Source organism: Hippopotamus amphibius, chromosome 2 (assembly GCF_030028045.1).
Source record: "Hippopotamus amphibius kiboko isolate mHipAmp2 chromosome 2, mHipAmp2.hap2, whole genome shotgun sequence".
In the NCBI taxonomy this organism is placed as follows: domain Eukaryota; kingdom Metazoa; phylum Chordata; class Mammalia; order Artiodactyla; family Hippopotamidae; genus Hippopotamus; species Hippopotamus amphibius.
In genome coordinates, this window is record NC_080187.1 from 1398514 (window position 1) to 1421392 (window position 22879).

Below are 22879 nucleotides of genomic sequence, written 5' to 3' on the forward strand. Positions count from 1 at the left end.
GGACTTCCGGTCCGCGGCGCCGCCGCAGTGCCGCTGCCGGAAGCGTGGGGAGCGGAGGCCCGGGGCCGGCTCCGCGCGCGGGTGAGGAGCGGGGGAGGCCGGGCCCGGGGGCGGGGGGCGGTGGGGGCACAGGGGTGCGCCGAGGGGCGGGCGAGCGCGGTGACGCTGCGCGAGCCGGGGCGCCGGGGTTGGCGGAGACCCCGCCGCGGGGGAGGCGCCTGAGGCGCGGTTGTCGCCGCTGGGCCGGCGCAGTGCTCCTCGCGTCGCCCCGGCCGCCCGCTGCTTCTCTCGCCGTCGGCCCCCGCCTAGGCCGCCGCGCCTTTGCTCCTGAGAGAAGGGGTCCCGGCGTCTCCGGCCAGGGTCTGCCCAGGATCGGACGGCGCCGAAGGCCAGGTGCCGCTGGAGGCCGGGGCCGCGGCCGGCCCTGCTCCCGGGGCTCCGGGCCCTGCCGCCTGGGCGCGTGTCAGGGCCCCGCCCAGAGCGTGGGCGCTCTGTGTGGGGCCGGGGGCCTCATCCTTGTACTCTAGTGGCTTTACCGCCATGTCTCCTTGTAACGCTCTGGATCACCAGCTCAGTCGTCGCTTGGTTGTGGGAAGACAGAGCAGGCAGCTGGAGTGTTTTGGCGTCCATCACTCCCCCGTCTTGGTCGCAGCAGGGTTCACAGGGCACAGGAGGGAGTCGGGTCGGCCTCAGGGCTCCCCAGGCCTGGCCTCTTGGAGCTTAGTGCCTGCTTTGCTCAGGCTGCTGCCCTCTCTTGCAGGCCCCCACGTCTGATGGCCAGGGGCATTCCTGCATGCCCTTGGTTGTAACGTGATGTGTTTTGCAGGCAGGCAGAAATCATGGATATAGATGCTGAAAGAGACAGGATATCGAAGGAGATCAAGGAGCTGGAGAGGATTTTGGATCCCGGCTCCTCAGGTATCAACACGGACGTCTCGGAGTCAAGTCTTGATTCAGGTTCTGACGCAGGTCAGTGTCCACGCTCCTCGGTCAGAGCAGCTGTGTCTGCTCTCGGGCTCCCGTCAGCCAGTGTGCAGCCGTGCTGCTGGCGGCGCCTGAGCACCTTGCCCCGTGGTGCAGCAGGCTGTCTGGAATCGGAAGGTTCCCCGGTCAGCTTGCCCCGTGCTTGAACAGTCACCACAGCCAAGACCCCGCAGATCTCGTCCTGAGCTCAGGCAGCTGCCCTCTGGCCGAGGCCCCTGCTGCCAGGGCTCCCGTTCTGCCCAGCCCAGGTGCTCCCTGGGCCCTGAGGGTCCCTCCCTGCAGCTCTGGCCAGAGGCCTGCCTGCAGTGGCCGAGCTGTCCAGGGCCCCGGCCTGCTCACCCCATTCAGGCCCAGGTGCAGCTCTGAGGCCAAGCCTCTCACACTTCCCAGCTACGCCAGGGCCTCTCCTCTCCTGGTGTCGGGTCTTTGTGCCTGTCCTGTCTGCCCCTCTGGCTGGCGCCAGTCCCCCCGGGACAGAGTTGTCTCCTGTGCAGTCTGCTTGGTTGTCCCCGCAGCCGTTGCTTCTGTGTGCCTGTGGCGCCCTGTGCTAGGCTGGCACCTTCTCTTTCTGGCTGAGGCTGCCCTCGGCCCCATGCCTATGCCACACTGTCAGTGGGCAGTGCTCAGCCGCTGGGCACGGGCAGGGAGGGAGAGGCCCACGCAGCACACGTCCCACCCTGTCCCCCACGGATCCCCTGGCCTCGGCCCTTCTCTCACCTGCCGGGAGATGGGCCGTGTGCTGCAGTGGCCAGCCGGTGCCCTTGGCAAGCCCGTGGAGTCCCACCAGCAGCCGCGTCTCCACCGCTGGTTACTGACTCGGTGCGCTTGCGTCCCTGCAGGTTCGCTGCCCGATGAGGACTCGGATGCTGCTGGTCCACCGCTCTCGGTAACTGTGGCCTGAGGCGGCCGTGCCCGCTGAGGCAGACACCACCCTTCCAGTGGGTCCGGGAAGGGGGTGCTTTGAATTCACCGTGGTTTTCTTGCATTATTAAAGGAGCGCGTATTCGTTAGTAAAGAGAAAACATTCTGAAGTGTTGTCAGAAGTGAGGTTGTCGCTGGAAACACTGCTGTGAACAGCTTGGTGTTCACACTGAGCTCCTGCTGGCCGCCCTGACCTCCCGGGACATGACACGTGGGAGGCTGAGCGGGCTGCCTGGGTCCTGCCCCGTATTCACTCCTCTGTGCCTTAGTTTCCCAGTCTGTGCCGGGGGCGGGCAGTTATAGCATCGGTCAGTGCACATGGACCAGGGCCTGGAACAGCGCCTGGCAAGTGACCGCTAGGTGGTGCTGCTTATTGAGTATTTTTGTTTACGTCGTAATTTTAAGTTAGCTTGAAGATATCTACTGTTGGCTTTTCGTTTTTTCTGTCGAGTTGCTAAACACAGAATCGCCCCCTGTTTTCACTAGCTGAGTGGTGTCTCTGGTGTGGATTTACTGTCGCTCTTGGTCTTAGGCTCCTCGCCTTGAGCTGGACGTTTGGGTCAGCTCTGCTCTCGGTCTCGCCGTTGCTGCAGGGACCACGTCCCACTTACGCGTTTGCAAGCGAACCTGTTGCAGACTTCAGGTTTTGCAGGAGTCTTTGTTGTGGGAAGCGGGAGTTGCTTTTCGTTACATGTCTCCACCTGAAACATACTCTCAGAAGTCTTGTTTAAGTTGACTCTTCCTGACCTAAGGAATGTGTCTGTGCACCATGGGGTCCCGTGTCAGCCCAGCGGCCAGAATGGAGCCCCACCTGGGGCCCCTAGGGTGCGGAGTGTCCTCTTGCCTGCAGCTGTCCACTTCTCACCAGGAAGAAGAAAGGTGGGGGGAGGCCAGCAGTGATGAGGACGAGCCCAAGGAGAAGGCGCTCCCTGAAGACCCGGAGACCTGTCTGCAGCTGAACATGGTGTACCAGGAGGTCATCCGGGAGAAGCTGGCAGACGTGAGCCTGCTGCTGGCCCAGAACCGCGAGCAGCAGGTAGGACGGGGTCGGGCCCCGAGAAGCCCCACAGCCAGGCCTCCCGGGACCAGGGCTCTGGGTCCCTCCTCCAAGGGGAGGCGCTACTGCCTGGCTCACAGGTGCCCCCTTACGTGTGCCGCAGGAGGAAGTCATGTGGGACTTGGCAGGGTCCAAGAGCTCCAAGGTGAAGGATGGCAGGAACCTGCCCTCGAATCTGTACATAGGGCACTTCATGAAGCCCTACTTCAAGGACAGGGTCACCGGAGTGGTGAGTGGCCGGGCCTTGCTCTCATCAGCGAGGGGTGGGCCATGCTCTGTGACCCCACACCCTTCTGTGGGTGTTGTGAGCTCCCTTGGATTCTTCAGGAGCACGTTCCCCAAGCTCCCTAAGTTAAAACTCTGCTGGGTTCAGGGCTGAGAGTCAAGGTCTCCTCCCCTGGAAGGTGGCAGCTGCCCTCGCTGCACAGATAAGCCGCGGGGCGTTTGCTGGAGAGGTGGCACCGGGCAGGGCTGTGAAGCCCTGTCCCCAGAGGTGTCCCCATGGCTGTCGTCGGCCCTTGAGCATCGCTGAGCTCGCCCTGTGCCGGGTGGTGTCCAGAGCCACTCTTGAGGCAGAACTCTAGGCCCAGGCATCCAGGGTCCGGCCCCACACACGGCTGTGCTCTGCGAGAAGCTGGTGACGGGGTCCCGAGGCCTGGTGGGGAGCACGCTCGGCTCCCATCACGTCGTGACACGACACTCTCCACTCTCCACCCTCCACCAGGGGCCTCCTGCCAATGAAGACACACGAGAGAAGGCTGCCCAGGGCATCAAAGCTTTCGAGGAGCTCCTGGTGACCAAGTGTGAGAGCCTGGGCCCAGCCCTCACCTGCCCTGCCCGTCCCCAGGCCACCCCCAGGCGTCGGCTGCGGGGTTCCTTGGGGCCTTGACTGCTGGGCCCGGTCACTCGAAGCCCTGCTCTTCCTGCACCTGGTGGGGTCCTTGTGGGGACCCCATCGTGAGGGGCAGACCAAGCCCCCCCCACCCCAGGGCACGCTCTCCAGTCTCTCCTTCCTGTTCCTGAGCGCACGGCCCCGGGGAGCCCTGCCCGGGGGAGGGTGCGCTGCGTGGAGAGTCCCAGGGTGCCCGCCAGCACGTTTGCGTTCTCTCCACGGGCCTGGACAGGGCGCAAGGGAGTTTGAGCGAGGCACGGGCATCCTGGAGCAGGCGTGGTGGGCGCCGTGTCCACACGCTCCTCGTTCTTTCGCAGGGAAAAGCTGGGAAAAGGCTTTGCTCAGGAGGTCGGTGGTGAGCGACCGTCTGCAGCGACTGCTTCAGCCCAAGTTACTCAAGTGAGTCTGTGCAGGGCAGAAAGCCCTGCCCCGTGGGTCCCCCTGCCGCAGCGGGAGCGACCCTGCTCCTGACCTCCCACGCAGGCAGCGAGACATCTGGGTGGAGCGCGTGAGGCCCGGGGGCCTGTGCGTCTTGTGGCCCGGGCCTGTCTCCACCCCTGAAAGCAGGGACCACTCAGAACCGTGTGTCCCACGTGTGCCAGTAGAATGGTGTCTCGTGACCGTGTCACGGCACCTGGGGTCAGGCCAGGGGTCCCGGGGGCCGTCCGCTGCCGCACCCCTTGGCGTGTGGGTGGGAATTTACTGTGGGGGCAGTCGGGTCGTGCTGCAGACTGGGACAGTTGGGCTGCTCGGCTCATTGTGGGAAGTCGCCATTTCCTGTAGCGGCAGCTGCAGCCCTGGCCACGCTGCTGGGCGTGAGGTCCAGGATGTCTGGAAGGCCTCACTGTGTGCGGGGCACGGGGCTGGGAGCTGGTACACGAGCTCTGGGGTGTGGTCACCAGCTTCAGCATTGCCACAGTGGCTGCCAGTGTGACCGTTGTGAGACCCGGAGGAGGGACGGCTGCTTTCTGTGCAGGCGTGGGGGCCAGGGCAGCTCAGAGAGAGAGGCTTGTCTGCGGGAGGCCAGGGTCAGCCCTCGGACCCTGCTCCGAGTCTGTACTCCCCGCCACCTTGGTGTGGGGTGTCCGGCCCGCAGGGTGCGTGCCCGGGTCTGTAGACAGTCCGAGCCAGCCCCAGAGACCCCACAGGACATGGCACCGCTGGTGGTGACCTCGGCGCCTCTTCCTGCCTTTCAGGCTTGAGTACTTGCAGCAGAAGCAGAGCAGGGCCACGAGCGAGGTGGAGAAGCAGGTCCTGGAGAAGCAGGCCAGGGAGGCCGAGAAGGAGGTGCAGGACATCAAGTGAGTGGGGCCTGCAGGGAGGGGTCGTCAGGGGAGCCGAGGGCGGCCCGGCGTGACCCCGTGCCCTGTCCCTCTCTCCAGTCAGCTCCCCGAGGATGCCCTGCTGGGGGGCAGGTTAGACAGCCACGACTGGGAGAAGATTGCCAACGTCAACGTGAGTCCGGGCAGCTCTGTCCCGATGGCCGGGGGTGGGGGTTAGCACTGGGCGGCGAGGCCGAGACCTGCGTGGTCACCAGACCTGCTGTGACCCTCTCCGGTCAAGTGCACATCCAGCACCGCGGGGTGGCGTTCAGGGCCCTCCCCACTGGCACGTCCCAGCAGCCCAGACAGAGCCCCCACTTCCCACGACCTGGCTGCTGCCCCTAGACGGGTCTCCCTCTGCAGTTCGAGGGCGGCCGCAGTGCAGAGGAGCTCTGCAAGTTTTGGCAGAACTGCGAGCACCCGAGCATCAACAAGCAGGAGTGGAGCGGGCAGGAGCTGGAGCAGCTGAAGGCCGTCGCGGCCAAGCACGCCCACCTGGACTGGCAGAAGATCGCCGAGGAGCTGGGGGTGAGGGGGGCAGGGTCGGGGTCTCCAGGCGTGCGTCCTGCCGCCGCCAGGGTGTGCCTGGGAGCCGGCGGAGGTTTTTCTCTCCACCCCCCCCCCCCCCCGCCGCTTTTGAGGGTGTGGCCCTCGGGAAGGGTACCCCCTCCATGCCTCTCCGTCAGAGTTCAAAGGCCTCGGGCTCCATGGACCCCGCTGCCTCTCTGAGCTCACGTGCCTTCCTCACACACCCCGAAGCAGCCTTTGAGTTCCATCTGAGTCCCTTCCCTTCCCTTCCCGAGGCTCCCCCTCTCTGTTCCTCTTATTCTGGAGGGGAGTGTGTTTCCGTGGTTTGAGGAGAGCTGTGTCTTGGTTTCTTTGGGGTCTCGTCTTTCTCTTCCAAGGTGAGGACTGGGTCCTCACTCTCACCTGTCTTTAGCGATGAAGGCATTTAAGGCCCACTTTTCTGAGAACAGCTTGGTAGGAAATGTCTCCTTTTAATTGGTTTTGGAGTGGCTATAATTTATTTTTATTGCTGTTTTGAATTTCAGCTTGTGTGGGAATATGTTTTTTCATTTTTAAATAGCGAGGTTTGTTGGAATTCCTTTTGTTATTCTTTAGTTTGAATTTTATGACCTGAGAATGCAATCTGTAAAAATCTCCATGTTTCAGTTTGTCATTTTTGTGTCCAAGCACGTGGTTGCAGCAAAGCAAGCTAAACTTACCGAAGGCGCTCAAAAGAGGAGTGTCTTCTGCCCCGGGAGTCTTTGGTTCTGTGTAAGCCTGTTAAATAGGATTTGATATGTTATTGGATTTTGCTCTCCGAAAGAACTGTATTGATGTAACTTGGATGAAACCTGACATAACACTGTCAAAGAGTTGTTTTGTCCTTGTGTCTCATAGTTTTGTTGTATACGTTGAGCTGCTGTGTAATTTGGTACGCTTGTTTTTATTTACTTCGTAAATGATGCTTTAGAAAATAATTTCACACGCTGAGTCCTAACCACTGGACTGCCAGGGAATTCTTATGTCTTAATTTTCTTAGTGTTTTTTTTTTTTAAGATTGTTATTTTGGTTTTTTTGCCACACCGTGAGGCTTGTGGGATCTTAGTTCCCCCACCGGGAATGGAACCCGTGCCCCTTGCAATGGAAGTGCGGAGTCTTAACCACTGGATCACCAGGGAACTCCCAAGACTTTTTCTAGAGCTGTTTTAGGTTTACAGCAAAATCGAGAGGAAGGTGCAGAGATTTCTTACACAGCCTTCACCGCCACACGTGCACAGCCTCCCCCGTTATCAGCATCGCTCACCAGATGGTACTGTGTTTTTTTTTAATCAAGGACGGATCCATGTTGCTGTGTCTTGCTCCCCCATAGTTTACCTTGGGGTTCACTCTCCGTGGTGCACAGTCTGTGGGATTCCACAGAAGCATAATGACAGGCACCTGCCGTCATCGGCTCGCACAGGATGGTTTCCCTGCCCTAGACGTCCTCTGTGCCCCGCCTGCACCCTTCCCCCCCCACCCCATGGCGACCACTGATCGTTCTGCTGTGTCAGTGGTTTTCCCTTTTCCAGAACGTCACGTGTGGCCTTTTCAGAGTGGCTTCTTTCACTTATCGATACGCGTGTGAGGTTCCTGCGCGTCTTTAAAGGGCGGATAGCTCATTTCTTGCTCACACTGAATAATGTTCCATTGTCTGGAGGATGGACCAGAGTTTTTCACTCACCTACTGAAGGGCATCTTGGGCGCTTCCAGGGCTTGTCAGTTATGAATAAAACTGCTGTAAACATCCACGTGCAGGTTTTTGGGTGGACAGAGGTGTTCAGCTCCTTTGGGGAAACACCAAGGAGCACAGTTGCTGGGGTGTGCATTGAGCTTTGTAAGAAACCACCACGCTGTCTTCCAAAGTGGCCGCACCACTTTGCTTTCCTGCCCGCACGAAGGAGGGCTCCCGCTGGGCCACGTCCCTGCCAGCACCTGGTGTCGTCAGGGCTCTGCGTCTAGGCCATTCTCGTGGGGATGTAGTGGGACCTCACCTCCGTGTGTGTTTCCCTGATGACTTCTGCTGTGGTGCTTCTCCTCACAGGCTCATTTGCCATCCACGTATTGTCTTCGGTGAGGTGTCTGTTGGTCCATGTTTCAGTCAGATTGTTGAGTTTTCAGAGTTCTTGGTGCATTTTGGGTGACAGTCCTTGTCAGATATGCCTTTTGCAAGCATTTTCTCCCAGCCTGTGGCTTCTCATTGAGTTTCCTTGACAATGTCTTTCATCAAGCAGAACCTTTAACTGTAACCGAATCCAGCTTACGAATTCCTTCTTTCATAGGTTGTGCTATTGGTATCGTGTCTCAAAAGGCCCCCACCCCCACACATCCACTAAGTGGCCTGCAGGAGGCCACCCCTGTTCTCTGTGACCAGAAGGCTTGCTCTGGAAAAGAAGACAGTTCACATCACCTCAGTCGGCTCTTGGAAAACCCCTTCTCCTTAGGCGATGAACGAAGGAGTAGATTTGGGCAGAAGTGTGTGTGGTGGGGACTGGGGGGCCGTCACCTTCAGGCTCTCCCTGCGAGGGCGTCCCAGGATGCAGCTGCCACACCAGGGACTGTCCAGCACGCCCACCTCTACCCCTGCTCATGCACCTCTCAGCTGCCCCGATGGGGGCTTCGGAGAGACCACTCAGGGCTCCAGGGGCAGAGCCCCGGGGCCGGCACGTACCGCACGGGGTGCCTTCGGCATGGGCTTGGCTGCGCTGAGGCCTTGTTGGGAATTTGAGTTTCAGTGTGGTTTTGGCTTCAGGTGAATGAGGTGCCGTGATGGTTGGTGGATGTTGTCTCTTCCACAAGCTGGTGTCAGGACCCCCTTTAGTGGCGTGTGCCTTCCATCTGGGTGCTCGCCGCCATCCCGGGCCTGGGAGGAGTGTGGCCCTGGGTTCACAGTCCGGCGTCAGCGGCGCGGCACTGGGGCCCGTGCGCGGCGACCGCCGGTGACCCCCCTGCTGTGCTTTGGCCCCGGCAGACACACCGCAGCGCCTTCCAATGCCTGCAGAAGTACCAGCAGCACAACCCGGCCCTGAAACGCAGGGAGTGGACGGAGGAGGAGGACCGTGTGCTCACCCAGCTCGTGCAGGAGATGCGCGTGGGCAGCCACATCCCCTACCGCAGGAGTGAGTCCCGCGCTGGGAAGCCAGGCTGGCCGCCACCCCAGTCACAGCCGCGCGGCGGTCGGGGGCGGGGGGGGTCATCCCAGGTGGTCCACAGTCCCTTCTGTGGGGCCAGTTCGCCATGGTCGCGTGGCTCCTTTTTGGGAGGCCTGGGAAGCGCCCACGAAGTGCCCACGAGGCCTCCATGTCCCCAGTTGTCTACTACATGGAGGGGCGGGACTCCATGCAGCTCATCTACCGCTGGACCAAGAGCCTGGACCCCAACCTGAAGAAGGGGCTCTGGGCCCCCGAGGAAGACGCGGTACATTTGCGGGACCGAGGGGCACGGGAGCCTGGAGTTCCGGCTGACCTGGGGGTGGGGAGGCGGTGGTGGTGGCAGCAGAGGGGCCGTCTGTCCGCTCATCAGAGTTCGTCTTCCTGCAGAAGCTGCTGCAGGCGGTTGCCAAGTACGGGGAGCAGGATTGGTTTAAAATCCGGGAAGAGGTGCCAGGTAGGAGCGATGCCCAGTGCCGAGATCGGTGAGTTGCACAGCTCTGGGCAAGGGGAGGCCTTGCTGGGGTTGCTGCCACGTGGGCCGCGGCTGTGCCTGGGGGCTCTGCGGGTGTGGGAGGAGGGTGTGGCCTTGGGGGCTTGGAATGCCTAGGCCGACCTGCTCAGGAAGCAGGATAGCTTCTTTTTGAAACCAGTTTTGGGTAGAGGTTCATCTGGACATCCTTTGAGATCCCTTGGTTGGCAGTTTCCCTGAGCCTGTGATCTAAATTCTTCTGCCAGGTCTCTGGCAGGCAGCGTCAGCTTCCTCCTTTTCTTGGCTTGCCTTTTTTTTTTTTTTTTTAACAGCTTTGGTCTATAATTCGTGTATAATTCATCCCCTGAAACTGTACAGGTCTGTGGGTTTTGGTGTGTTTGTTGAGCTTTGTAGCCGTCATCATAGCCAATTCTAGAACATTCTGATCACCCAAGAAAGAAACACTATTCCCTACTAGAAAAACAATTCAAGAATGAGCAAAGACCTTGAATAGATGTTTCTCCAAAGAAGACATACAAACAGCTGTTAAGTATATGAAAAAAGGTTAACATGACGAGTCGTAGAAACACAAGGTAGAACCACAGCAAGAGAGCACTTCACACACTTCAGGACCGTTAATGTTTTTAAAACGTAGGAAATAACAAGTGTTGGAGAGGATGTGGGGCAATTAGAGCTCTTGTACACTGTTGGTGGGGTTGCAAAACGGTGCCGCCACTGTGGAGAGCAGTACGGAGAGTCCTCAGAAAGATAGGCAGAGAATTAGCGTGTTCTCTAGCAGCTCCACCCATACCCGAAAGAATGGAAATCGGGGACTCGAGGAAATGTGCAGGCCCGTGCTCATAGCAGCAGTGTTCACAGCCACCGAAAGGCGGCAACGGACCAGGCGTCCGTCAGCAGGTGAGCGGATGAGAGTGCGGTTCTGACGTTGTGTGGACACTAGAATGTGTCCAGCCTTAGAGACAGGTGAAATCCTGATACGTGTCACATCATGGGTGAGCCCTGGAAACACGGCCGTGTGTGGACAGGTGTGTGGGCCTGCGTACTCGTTTCCCTCAGCTGTACCTATGCGTGGAACTGTCGGGTCACGTGGTGACTGTTTAACCTTTTGAGGAATGGCTGTTTCTCAGAGTGGCTGCACCGCTTCACGTTCCCACCAGCAGCGCGGGAGGGTCTCAGTCTTCCACATCCTCGCCAACACTGGCTATCTTCTTGATTCGAGCCGTCCTTGCGGGTGTGCAGTGGTACCTCCTTGCGATTTTGGTTTGCGTTCCTGGTGTCGAGCACCTTTCCTCTGTTGTTTGGCCGTTTGTGTGTCTTCTCTAAAGAAACAGCTACTTCTGTCCTCTGCCCGTGTTTAAAATAGAGCTATAAGGGTTCTTCATGTATTCCAGATACACGTCTCTTAGCAGATGCGTGGTTTGCTAATTTGTCTCCCAGTCTGGGGGTTGTCTTTGCGCTTTCTTGACGGTGACCTTCGAGGCATAGAAGCTTCTCACTTTGCCGCAGTCCAGGCTGCCTGTGTTTCTCCTCTGGTGCCTGGGCTCTGGGTGTCATAGTGTGGAGACCACTGCCGACACCAGGACAGCAGCAGGAGGCCGTCATAGCACCTAAAATCTCTCTTTGTTTTTGTGTCACTTTCAGATATCTCAGAAGATTACATTTTAGCTTGAAAAAGGGACGATGGAATTCCAAAGAAGAGGAAAAGTTCATTGAATTAATAGAAAAATATGGAGTAGGTAAGTTCTTATTTAGTTTTTTCACTTTCATGTGTACTACATAGTGAGTTTTTAAAGGTTTTTTAAGATTTCTTTTTTAACTTGTTTGATTGATGTATTTCTTGGCTGTGCTGGGTCTTTGTTGCTGTGCACGGGCTTTCTCAGTGCGGTGGCTTCTCTCGTGGAGCGTGGGCTCTAGGCACACAGGCTTCAGCAGTTGTGGCACGCAGGCTCAATAGTTGTGGCTCACGGGCTCTAGAGCACAGGCCCACTAGCTGTGGCACACGGGCTTAGTTGCTCCGCGGCATGTGGAATCTTCCCAGACCAGGGATCGAACCCGTGTCCCCTGCATTGGCAGGCGGATTCTCAACCACTGCGCCGCCAGGGAAGTCTGAGTGTGCTTTTCTAGGCATTTATCCATTTCTTCTAGATTGTCTAGTTTTTTTGTGTATAATTTTTTGTAACAACTTTATAGGATCATTTTTACTTCTGGGGTGTTGGTTGTAACTTCTCCTTGTCATTTCTGACTTTATTGATTTGGGTCCTCTCTTTTTCTTGATGAGTCTGGCTAAAGGTTTGTCAATTTTGTTTATCTTTTCAAAGAGCCGGCACTTATTTTCACTGATTGTTTTCTGTTACTTTTTTAACCTCTGTTTCATTTATTTCCACTCTAATCTTTATTATTTTCTTCCTTCTACTAATTTTGAGCTTTGTTCTTCGTTTTCTGGTTCCTTTAGGTGTAAAGTTAAATTTTTTACTTGAGGTTTTTCTTGTTTTGTGACACAGGCTTGTGTTGCTATAAACTTCCCTCATAGAGCTGCTGTTGCCGCATCCCATAGATCTTTGTGTTTCCATCTTCATTTGTCTCCAGCTATTTATTTCCTCTTTGATTCCTTCAGTGACCCGTTGGTTGTTTAGTGGCAGATTGACTACTGTGGTGCTGGTACGTGGGGCTGGGCCCTGGTGCAGTTGGCTGCAAAGCCGCACCTGGTGCAGTGGCTGTGGGCCTGCGTGGTTGGCTGCACGTTTAGCGGCAGGAGGTGTGGAACAGGGCTGCTGCCAGCTGCTGGTGGGCAGGGCAGTGTCCCCGGAGCTGACAGGCTGGAGGGAGGGTTCCAGAACGGTGCCCGCCAGCACCAGTATTACTGCGGTGGACCCGGCCCCCACAAATGGCTGCCACCAGCATCTCTATCCCCAGGGGGAGCCCCGGCTGCCTCCTGCCTCTCTGGGAGGCTCTCCGTGACCAGCAAGTGCGTCTGACCCAGGCTCCTTCCAAACTGCTGTCTCGTGTTGAGTCTGCCTTCACCCTTTGAGAGCGGAGTCTCTGTTTCCCACGGCCCTCTGGGTCTCCCAAGGGTTTCCAGAGTCGGATGTTCTTGGGGCTCGTCTTCTGGTGCGGGACCCCCAGGATTGGGAGCCTGATGTGGGGCTCAGACCCCTCACTCCTAGAGATGTTCCTCCTGCCTATGGGCTGCCGACCCGGAGGCGGGGGTCCTGACTGCTGCGTCTCCACTCCTCCTGCCCATCTTTTCGTGGTTTCTTCTTTACATCTCCAGTTGTGGAAAGTATCTTCTGTTAGTCTGCAGGCCGTCCTCATGTGTAGTTACTCTGTGAGTCGCTGTAGTCCTGGTGTGCCCAGGGAGGAGGTGAGCTCCGGGGCTTCCTGCTGCACAGTCTTGGCACCTCTGGCGAGTGGTTGACAGGCCTGCCCTCCGCGGGTCTCCCGCAGCCTTGCGTTCGCGGTGGAGTTGTGCGGACACTGTTGGAGGCTTGTGTTTGTGCTCCTCCCTGGCTGCCTCCCTGCTCATCTGTCTTCTGCCCTGTTTTTGTGTTTGTCTTTTGTTTGTTTTTGGCCATGCCACGCGGCTTGTGGGACATTAGTTTCCCAGCCAAGGATTGCACCTGGGCAGTGAGAGCACAGAGTCCTAACCACTGGACTGCCAGGGAGTTCCCATTCTGCCCCATTGGTCATCGTCTCAGCAGGTGGTGGTGGTTTTTTCATTTGCAAACTAATTCACGTTCATCATAGGATATTTCAAAGCAAAGGTGTATGAAAAGAAGGAGAGTAACGTATTTCACCTCCCGTCACTGGAGGTGGACGGGTCCTTCCCTGTGCAGGGGCTTTCCTAGCGAAAGCCAGCTTGTTTAATGTGCATCATTCCACTTCATTTAATGAACTTTTTTTTTTAATTTTTAAATTTTTCTGCTGCATTGGGTCTTTGTTGCTCTGCACGGGCTTTCTCTCTAGTTGCAGTGCACAGGCTTCTCATTGCACTGCCTTCTCTTGTTGCAGAGCACAGGCTCTAGGGTGCAGGGGCTTCAGTAATTGCAACACACGGGCTCAGTAGTTGTGGCGCACGGGCTTCATTGCTCCACGGCATGTGGAATCTTCCCAGACCAGGGATCGAACCCACATCGCTTGCGTTGACAGGCAGATTCCTAACCACTGCGCCACCAGGGAAGTCCTTGCACTTAATTTAATTGAGCGGCTATTTTTTACTTTACAACCTATCATTGTGTTATCTGTTATTAAGATTTTTTTGTCTTCACACACTTTGCATCCTAGCGTTATTTTCAATGATTGTGGTATATTTCCTCGGATAATAGTACGTGGGTTATTCAGCCCGTCTCCTGTTAGCAGACATTTAGGTTGTTTCTCATTTTTCGTTATGGGGTGGAACAAACTGAGGGTTCAGTAGCTCAATCTTTGCTTATATTTGTAACATTTCCTCAGAGGAAACCCTTAGACGTGGCGTTGCCAGGTTTGAGGGTTCTGCTGCGTGCGTTCAGACTGCCCTGTAGAAGCAGTGCCCCTCTCGCCACCCCACCAGCACTGTCTGGAAGGAGACACCAAGTGACTTAAACCCCTGGTTTAGAGCCTGGACACAGCAGATATTCAAGGGCCATTTCACTAAGCGTGGATGACTTTTCCTCGTGGTTGTGCGTTTACTAGAGCGTCCCTCGGGCTGGTCATCCGTTGAGAGTCAGGTGCCCAGCTTCTCGTCGAGCTGCTCGGGTGTGGGGGCAGCGCGGGCGTTCTGACGGCATATCGTGCCAGTCCGCTAGGGGAGCCACCAGCGCGTGGTGCAGAGGAGCCCTTTTCCCAGGCTGATAAACTGGGGTTGTCAAAACCTATTTGTAAGAAGTAACGTCCATGTTGTTTTGCTCTTATAGGTCACTGGGCAAAAATAGCCTCTGAACTACCCCATCGGACGGGCTCGCAGTGCCTGAGCAAGTGGAAAATCATGGTCAGGGTGCGGCTTTGCTACACGTCAGCTGGGAGGCCCCCCCCCGGGGGCTGCTTAACAGCACCTGGGCGGGATGGGGGGGGGGGGCGGCTGGGGGGCAAGAGGGGGGCGCGGGCGTCCGGCCGCGGCCTCTCTTCTTCCAGGCGGCGGAGGGCAGGGCGCGGCCCGGCCTGTTCGGGGCCTCCCTGCAGAGGCCTGGCCCGCCGGCCCGGCCCTGTGCTCCGTCGCCGAGCTCTGGGTGGCCAGGACTTCTAAGGGCCCTCCCCCCACAGAAGCGGCAGCGGCGGAGGCGGCGGCGACAGCCCCCTGCGCACAGAGCGCGCTGGAGCTCCAGCAGCGGGGACAGCGGCAGCGAGGACAGCAGCGGCTGGGACAGCAGCGGCGGCGGCGGGGACAGCGAGGACTCGGAGCCGGAGGCGGCCCCGGCGGACGGCCAGGCGCTCCCGCCAGCACAGCACGCGGTGCCGGACGTGGACCTGTGGGTTCCCGCCCGCTGGGGCACCGAGGAGCTGTGGGGAGCGCGGGCTGGGGGCCGGCCAGGACCCTGTGACGCCGGCCCCCGCCCTCCCGAAGGTGCCGACGCAGCCCGGGGCGGCCGCTGGGCAGCTCGCACCGCGGCCTCGGCCCCAGCAGAGCAGGCGGGTCGGGCGCGGGCCCCTTCCGGGACCCGGAGTGCCGGCCTGGGAGGCAGCGCGTGCCCACGCCCCGTGACGGCTCGCCCCTCCGGCTCCGAGGGGCCGGCGGGTGAGGTAGGCCGTGGGCGGGGGGCGCTGTCCTGCTCGGGGGCCACTGGGGCTGCGGTCAGGGATGGTGGGCGACCGGGGCTCGCGCAGCTGTGACCTGGGTGTGGGAGCGGACGCTGCCTCCGTGTGCGGTACGACGTGCGCGGGGCCGCAGCTCGCTGCCCCGCGATGGAGGCTGGCCCCTCCGTCTCCCCCAGCTTGTCTGCCTTCTTTTGTCTTTTCTTTTTTTTTTGGTCGGGGCCACTCTGCACAGCTGTAGGTTCTTAGTTCCCCAACCAGAGATTGAGCCTGGCGTCGGCAGTGAAAGCACTGAGTTCTAACCACTGGGCCACCAGGGAATTCCCCGGCTTGTTTGCCTCCAGAGCCCCGTGGGAGAGCTGCGGGGCGGGAGGTGGGGGCAGCGCGTCCATGGAGGGTCCCGCTGTCCACCTGCTCAGCTCCCATTAGGCCGATTGGACGGGCTGTCCTGTCCCGGGCGAGGCTGAGAGTCCACTCTGACTCCCGGTCGACAGTGGATGCCACAACCCCTGTGCCACGTGGACTGTCCATCCTCAAGGCCGTGGCTGCAGGGCCTTAGGCCCCCAGGCGGGGTTTATCTCAGGCGTGGTGCTGTCCTCCTGCGGGCAGGACTCGGTCGGTTAGGTCTGCGTGTGGCCGAGTCGGGCAGCCTCTCAGAGCCAGGCCCTAGGGACCCACTGCCCTCCTCCGAGGCCGCCACGCCTGGAGCGTCTCCCAGCAGCCGGGGGCGCAGGCGCGGCGGCTCTGGGTCTGTGTGCACCCGCAGGCAGCAGCCTCCCTCCCGTGGTCTGTCAGGGCAGGGGCGTCTGCTCAGGGGCCCCTGGAGACAGTGCTGTGGGTGCTCAGGACCCACGTAGCCACCTGGTGCCGGACGCAACGCCCCAGGCCACCAGGGCCTCCCCGATCCCTGCCACCGGCCTCGTCGCCCCTGCCCCCCAACTCCCAGCAGGAGTGCAGGACAGCACTGGTGGGCGTGCAGCAGCCTGAAGCTGAGCCTGGCCACCAGCCCCAGGGGCCCTTCTCTCCCACAGAAGGAGAAGCGGAGGCAGTCGCGCCTACTTGGCCCAGCCCTGGGGCCCGGCGGCGGTGGTGACGGTGGTGACAGTGGTGGCGGCCGGGCCAGGCCCTGTGTGCAGCCACTGTGGCGCAGGACCAGGCAGCGGCGCCAGGGACGTGCCCTGCAGAGGAGGCTCCTGGAGCGCCAGCTTCTGATGGCCGTCAGCCCATGGGTGGGCGAGGTCCTGCCCTGCTCTCCCCGGAGGCCCGCCGCGGTGCACAGTCGAGGTACTGCCCAGGGCCCCTTCCCTTTGGGAGCCCCCATGGGGCCCGGGGGTAGAGTAGGGGAAGGGGACTCGGGGGACCTGCAGGCCCACGGGGGTCACACCTGCCCTACACGGACGGTGGGAGGGGAAGGGGACTGTCCATCCAGTGTCAACCTGGGGGGTGTTTGGTTTTGGCTCTCCTGTCCCGCTTAGCACCTGGTGGCCAGTTCGGGAAGTGACCAGATGCGCAGACCTCAGTGGGAGCATCTCAGGATTCTGAGCGCATGGGTGCCCGCGTGTGGGCCGTACTCTCCAGGGATAGGAGTGGGGGTGGGCCTCTCAGGGCTCAGGAGCGCCTGTCCCTGTACTGGTGCCAGCCTGTGGCGGGGCCCTGGCCCTTCTTTCTGGTTGGGCGTGACGGCAGCTGGCAGTGGGTTCTCTGGGCCCTCTGCACACATGCCCGTGTCGTCTCCCCACAGCTGACGGCATCAGGAGGCGGCTACAGGGCGCCCGCCTGGCCAGCACCCCAGTGTTCGCCCTCCTGATTCAGGTGAGATGCCGCCGGTGCACAGTGCTTTCTTGTGCTCTGCTTTCTTGGTGAGGTTTTGAAGTTTGTGGTGGATTTACTTCTTAAAGTCCAACTTTTTTAAGCAGATCCTTAAAAATGGCCTTTCTGTGGCCTACGACTCTGAGCATTCAGGTCAGCGTGGAAGGGACGGCTGTGGGCCAGTGTCCCCGCCACCATGGGCTTAGCCCTGTGTGGGAGGGGCTGGGCGCTGAGGGGAAGAGGGGCCCGGCCATCCCGAGGGCCTGGGTTGGGGCAGGGAAGGCGGCGGCACTGAGGCAGCTTGGGGGACCTGAGTCCAGGCCTGAGCCAACGCGGCCACTGCCTGAGGGGGCAAGCGGGCCCGGCCCAGGCTTCTTGGGGCGCTGGGTCTGCTCCACGAGAGCAGCTGTGGTCGGCGCTGACCTGAGTCTCTCCACAGACAATCTCGTGGTCTCTTGGCCCTGGAGGCTGGGGGTGAGGGGGGAGCCTCAGGATGGGCAGGAAGGGCCTGCTGTCACGTGGCATCAGGCGCGTCCACGTTCTTCAGCTGTTGCAGATCGACACAGGCGGCTGCCTGGAGGTTGTTCGAGAGAGGAAGGCCCGGCTGCCCGCCCTGCACCAGGTGGGTGCGCAGGACCCGCTCCTGCAGGTGAGGAGTGAGCGTGCGTCCCGGGCACAGGCGTCCCTGGCTCCCGTCTCCCTTCCCTCCCATCCCAGCGGCACAGCAGCGCCGAGCAGATGGTGCCTGTCCAGCCAAGGAGAGGGGCGTACGCAGGTCAGCCCCTGGAGCAGCCCATGCCCACTCCTGGGAGGCGTCTGCCCATCCCCGAGGGAGGGCTTGCGGCCCTGAGGGGCTCTGAGGAGAGTCCAGGGGGTGCAGGGCCTGCGCTGGCGCCCAGGCCTACCTGGCTCCACAACGTGTATCCCTGCCACCACGCCATACCATACCTGGGTGGAGGGTGGGGGTCCCTGGGCACCTGCTGCCCTGGGCACTGCCCCTGCTGGGGTGGCAGCCTCGTGCCCGTGGCCAAGTCCCTGGGTCAGTCAGTGGGGGGCTGCGTCCCTGAGCCCCGCCACCTTTGGAGGAAATGATAAAATAGTGTTGCTGGTCAGAGGACCGCGTGCAGCCGTGTGTACCCCGTCCAGGCTGCGGAGCCCCGTGTCCTCCTGCCTCACAGCCGGGCCCCCGCCTCTCCCTGCAGAGCCCACAGCGCCCTGACCCCACTGAGATGAGCTCTCCCGAGGGCGCCTTTGGGTAGAGTCACGTCAGGAAGGGGGTCAGGCCGGCCCTGCAGGCGAGAGGCGAGCGGCCGTCCTGGTGGCAGTGGAGAAGGGGCCCTCGGCCCCGGGGGACTTCCCTGAGGTGCTGACTCTGCTTTGTTTTCTTTCCCAGGTGCCCTCGAGTGCCCGGCGCGCCCCAGGTACTGCCCGCACGCGTCTCCCTTTATCTGGGTGGTTTGTGTCTCATGGGGAAAAGGCCAAACCTGTCGCCGACTTTGGATTTCGGCCCCTCGTGGCGGGTCTGCTTGAATCCCGCCTCAGGGAGGAGGCGTGGCTGGTAGGGCGCTGCTGGCAGGGCGGGTCAGCCTCCCCGGCGCCGGCCCCGGGGGCGGGGGTGCCTTCTGGCCCCTGGTGTCCGGCACGGGCCTCTCCTGGTGGCGGCCGCCAGTCTCCCCACACCAGCAGAATCGGGCGAGGGTCGGGGTCCTGAGAGGCGACGGGCGGAGGGGAGGGCAGTGGTGCCCGCAGTCCTCGTCTGCGAGACGTTCGCGCGTAGGGCTGAAGCGCAGGGCCGCCACGGGCTGGCCTGCCGCCCGGGTTGGAGCAGGAGTGCAGGGGCTCGGGGTGCTGCGCGAGGGGCGGTCTGGGGACGCGCCGCCACGCTGACGCGCGCTCTCGGCCCAGATGCCAGCCCCAGCAGCCACCCGTTCCCAGGGCCCTTCTGCGGGGACGCGTCCTGTCTCTGGAGCTCATCAGCGTGTGTTCTGTCCTGCCTGCAGGCTGCCTCCCCCAGAACGTGCCGGCCCAAGGAGCTGCGAAGCAGGGCACCCGCCACAAGGCGAGCGGAGTGCCGCAGGCCTGCAACACGGAGTCCACGCCGCAGGCCTCCCCGCCGGCCCCATGCAGACCGCGGCCGAAACCCAAAACCGTGTCTGAGCTGCTTCGGGAGAAGCGGCTGCGGGAAGCCCGAGCCAGGAAGGCTGCCCAGGGCCCTGTGGTCCTCCCGCCCCAGGTGCTGGTCTCCTCGCCTGTGATCCTCCAGCCGCTGGCCCCTCGGGGCCCCCCTGTCTCCAGTGCGGTTCTCTCTGGGCCTGGGGGTCCTGTGGCGGCCTGTTCAAACGCTTCAGGCTCCTGGGGCTCAGCCAAGGAGGAGAGACCCCCGACTCTGCAAGCCTTTGCCCTCTCTCCCGCCTCCATGGGAGCCGTGGAGACCCCAGCTGCCCCTGCTGCCTCCAGGGCCCCAGGTCTGGGCCCCGGCCGGGTCCCTGTGAGCTGCCAGCCGAGCAGCCTCGGACAGTCTCAGGCCCCTGCCACGTCCCGGAAGCAGGGCCTGCCCGAGGCGCCACCCTTTCTCCCTGCAGCCCCCAGCCCCATCCAGCTGCCTGTCCAGCCCCTCAGCCTGACACCAGCTCTGGGCACACACGTGGCAGCCGGCACCCCTCTGCCCGTCACCTGGGTGCTCACAGCCCAAGGGCTACTCCCTGTGCAGGCCGTGGTGGGCCTTCCGAGGCCAACAGGGACTCCTGACCCCAAAGGGCTGTCGGTGACTCGGCCACCCTCCCCGACTGAGACTCAGGCAGGCCGGGGCCCCAGGATCCCTGGGCACAGCCACGTGTGGCAGCCCCCAACCAACATGGACACAGAATCGGACTCTCTCTCCAGGACAGACCCCTTGACCCTTCCGACGCCCCCCACATACCATAGCCCTGCAGAAGTGGATGTGGCCCACGGGCCTGGGGGCGTCTCCTCACCTGGAGAGGCCCAAGTGGCTGGGGAGACTTCTGTACCCAGGACACCCTCCCAGGCTACACCCCTGGTCGACCACCCTGAAGCGAAGCCCCCCTGCCGCAGCCAGCTGCCTCTGCAGGGGACACCAGGGACCACCTCAGGGCCAGAGGAGCCCAGGAAGGGGCCGCCGCCGCCCTGGCCTGGGCCTGAGAAGGGTGCCCTGGACTTGGGCCTCCTCTCCCAGGAGAGTGAGGCAGCCGTGCGGGAGTGGCTGAGGGGGCCGTGGGGGGTGCGCGTGCCGCCCCTGGGGAGCAGGCTGGCCTACCAGCCCCCCACGCTGTGCAGCTTGCGGGCGCTGTCTGGCCTCCTCCTCCGCAAGAAGACCTTGGAGCACGCAGCTGCGTCCCTGGTGCCTGGCGGGGCAGCCGGAGCCCTGCAGGCCTCGCTGGGGCGGGTGCGCGCGCGGCTCTGGGACAGTCCGGCCTACCTGCTGCTGAAGGCGCGCTTCCTGGCCGCCTTCGCCCTGCCTGCGCTCCTGGCTACCCTGCCCCCCCGCGGCGTCCCCACCACCCTGTCGGTGGCCACGAGGTCCGACCCAGAGAGTGACAGTGGGGACAGCGACCTGGGGGACCTGGAGCTTGTTGGCGGGCAGCCCGGGAGCTCAGCCGCGGGGCCCCAGGTGGCCGCCACGCCCACTCAGGTAGGCGGTTTGGGTGCAGAGTCCTCGTCCCCTTCCTCGTGGCCGTCCACAGTCCCCGCGGCGCTCTCACCCGCCTGTGGGAGTCGGCCCGGCCAGGGCACCGGGGGTGGGAGCCTGGGGAGGCTGCCGTCCAGGCAGGAGGAGGCTGCTCTGTGCTGCCCCGTCGCATGCAGACTCTGGGCAGCAGGAGCCGTGCTGCCCGCACGGGGGTCCCCCCACCCCGGCCTTATCCGCGGGAGCCATGGCCTCGGTTTCCATGCCCCCCCCCCCTTCGTGCACACGTGCGCACGCTTGCACGCACACCACACACACCCCTGCGGGGCCGCCTGAGCACCTGCACTTTGTGGAGGTCTGTGTGGGTGCCGGCTCCAGTGCCTCCGCGTCCACAGTCCTCTCAGCTGTGGAAGCAAAACCATTTTTCCTGTTTTTTGGCAAGAAACTTGGTATAAACATGTGGGAAGGTGTCTCCCTACTCCCGTGCGCCCAGGGAGCCCCTGGTCCCTGTTGGCTGTGCCAAGCAGGAGAGCCAGGTCACCTCAGGACAGGAGGCCCCTTGCAGGTGATGTCCAAGGAGATGTGGTGATGCTCCCAGAAGCAGGCCCTCCCCTTCACGTGGTGTGGCCTCGCGGCTAGTCTGGCTGAGTCTGGGGCCCACCTTTGTGCGCTGCCAAGACAGGGGAGGTGGGGTTGTGTCTGGAGCTGTGCTACTGCCCCCCCAACCCCCGTACCAGCTCAGCCCAGCCCACCTCTCTTACCAGGAGCATGGCCTTAAGAGTCCTGGGGGTCTCCTCATCTGCTGGGCCCCAGACATCGAGGGCAAGCGGCTCGCTGTCGCCCGTGGTGTGTGCAGCCTCCCACGGTCCTCAGGCCCGGCCCGGCTGGAAGGAACCATGGTGCAGGAGTCTGGCTCCTGGGGGGCTGCTCAGAGGCAACTGCAGCCCCTGAGTGAGGGAGGGGTCGGCAGAAAGCCAAAGCCCGCGTGTTGCCCTAGGAAGCCCACCTCCTGTTTGGTCCCAGCGGGGACACGTCTGAGGAGCTGCCCGCTTCTCCCTGCGCCCTACTGCCACCCTGTCCCCTGCCCGTCCTGGCTGGAGGGTCACTCTTGTTCTCTACTTGGACTTTGTTTCAGGGAACCCCAGACCCCGGGCAGGGCTCTGCCCCCTCCTGCCCAGATGGCCCCGACGACCTTGATGTGCTGTGGACGCGGCACTCCCGGCACGCCCGGAAGCGGAGGCGGCTGGAGTGACCGGCAGGCGAGTGTCCCGGGCCTGCCCTCAGCGCTGTGCTGGGAGTGCCCGTCTGCCGCCGTGGCACTTGCCCCATTCTGACACCTGACATGGTCCATCCATCTATTTCTCCATCATCTCCCCAGAACGTGAGCCCGTGGGGCAGGCGTAGGGTCCCCAGTGCCCAGAGGGCAGGCTCCAGATAGGCCCAACACGGTCGGCTTCCGCTCCCTGAGACCCGAGTCGGGAGGGTGTCCACAGAGGCAGGAGCTGGGTCCTCTGAGCACCGTGCAGACTGCGCGGTGAGAGGTTCTGGGTGCTGGGCTGGGTGGCCGGGGGGTGGAGGGAGTGCCTGGACGGGCCTGCCGAGAGCCCACGCAGGCCCCTGGCCCGGTCCTCCGCACGGCCCCTCCCTGGGCCACGGGGCAGCCAGGCCCCCTCCACCCCGCCCTGCCCCGTGAGGCGCAGTGCTCTCCCTCTGCGTTGCCATCTGTGGGGTCCGGCTGGGCTCAGGGCCCCCTGCCATCCGGTGGTCTTGTGTCACAGGGCTGCCCGGGGCCCGTGCCAGACCCGCCGCCCAGCCCGCAGGAAGAGGGCTTTGACAGTGACAGTGTTGTGACGGGCTCAGCTGGTTCCCGAGCGCAAAGCAGAATATGGGAAGGAATAAAGCACCGTCCTGGATTTTAATGAAAAGCAAGCCTCAGGCTCTTGGTGGTCTGGTCCTGAGGTGGCGGCGTGTGCGGAGGGCCTGGGCCGCCCCAGGCCCCTGCGCACGTGGTCTCCGGGGGCCTGCGGAGGTGGGGGAGCCCTGGGGCTCCTCCCTTCAGGCCGGGGGGCTGCTCCGGGCGCCCACCCAGGTGCTGACGGCTCCTGATGCCGCCTCGGCCGGGCCGGGCCGGGCCGGGCCCCCTTCCTCCACCGCCCAGACCACACGGCCCCACCCAGGCGGGTCCCCGAGGCCCGTGGCAGCCTGGCGGCCCCCAGTCCCCACAGCGGCTGCACGGCGGCCCCGGGCAGGAGACCGGGGCTCCACAGCCCCTCCGCCCCTCCGTCTGAAGGAGCTCGGCTTCGGGTCTGGAGGTCTGGTTACACCCTCCGAGGCACCGGGTT

General features: G+C 62.0%; 1 protein-coding gene across 10 annotated transcripts; it reads left to right on the forward strand.

The window, feature by feature from the left end:
• On the forward strand, positions 1-22701 carry SNAPC4 (small nuclear RNA activating complex polypeptide 4). 10 transcript variants are annotated; one of them, XM_057724063.1, is made up of 23 exons: positions 7-81; positions 827-969; positions 1824-1870; positions 2774-2941; positions 3066-3191; positions 3687-3765; positions 4172-4253; positions 5051-5155; positions 5237-5309; positions 5540-5704; positions 8691-8838; positions 9030-9136; positions 9259-9353; positions 11003-11097; positions 14251-14330; positions 14597-15073; positions 16117-16369; positions 16827-16897; positions 17442-17669; positions 18288-18315; positions 18895-20543; positions 21673-21796; positions 22316-22701. In XM_057724063.1, the coding sequence occupies exons 2-22, from the start codon at positions 840-842 to the stop codon at positions 21787-21789; spliced, it is 4323 nt and encodes a 1440-aa protein (XP_057580046.1). In that variant the 5' UTR covers positions 7-81; positions 827-839; the 3' UTR covers positions 21790-21796; positions 22316-22701. The 10 variants fall into 10 exon arrangements, with proteins under 10 accessions (XP_057580048.1, XP_057580046.1, XP_057580044.1 ...); XM_057724061.1 differs by lacking the exon at positions 22316-22701 and having other exon boundaries at positions 21673-21835; XM_057724067.1 differs by lacking the exon at positions 22316-22701 and having other exon boundaries at positions 17442-17543; positions 21673-21835.
• Positions 22702-22879: the final 178 nt, after the last annotated feature.

What these genes read in the sequence shown, in the direction of transcription:
- SNAPC4 (XM_057724063.1), top strand. Translation starts at nt 840, where the DNA reads ATGGATATAGATGCTGAAAGAGACAGGATATCGAAGGAGATCAAGGAG. An exon ending in GGGCCCCCGAGGAAGACGCG is followed by an intron (nt 9,137 to 9,258) that starts GTACATTTGCGG and finishes GTCTTCCTGCAG; the next exon opens with AAGCTGCTGCAGGCGGTTGC. An exon ending in CCGAGGGGCCGGCGGGTGAG is followed by an intron (nt 15,074 to 16,116) that starts GTAGGCCGTGGG and finishes TCTCTCCCACAG; the next exon opens with AAGGAGAAGCGGAGGCAGTC.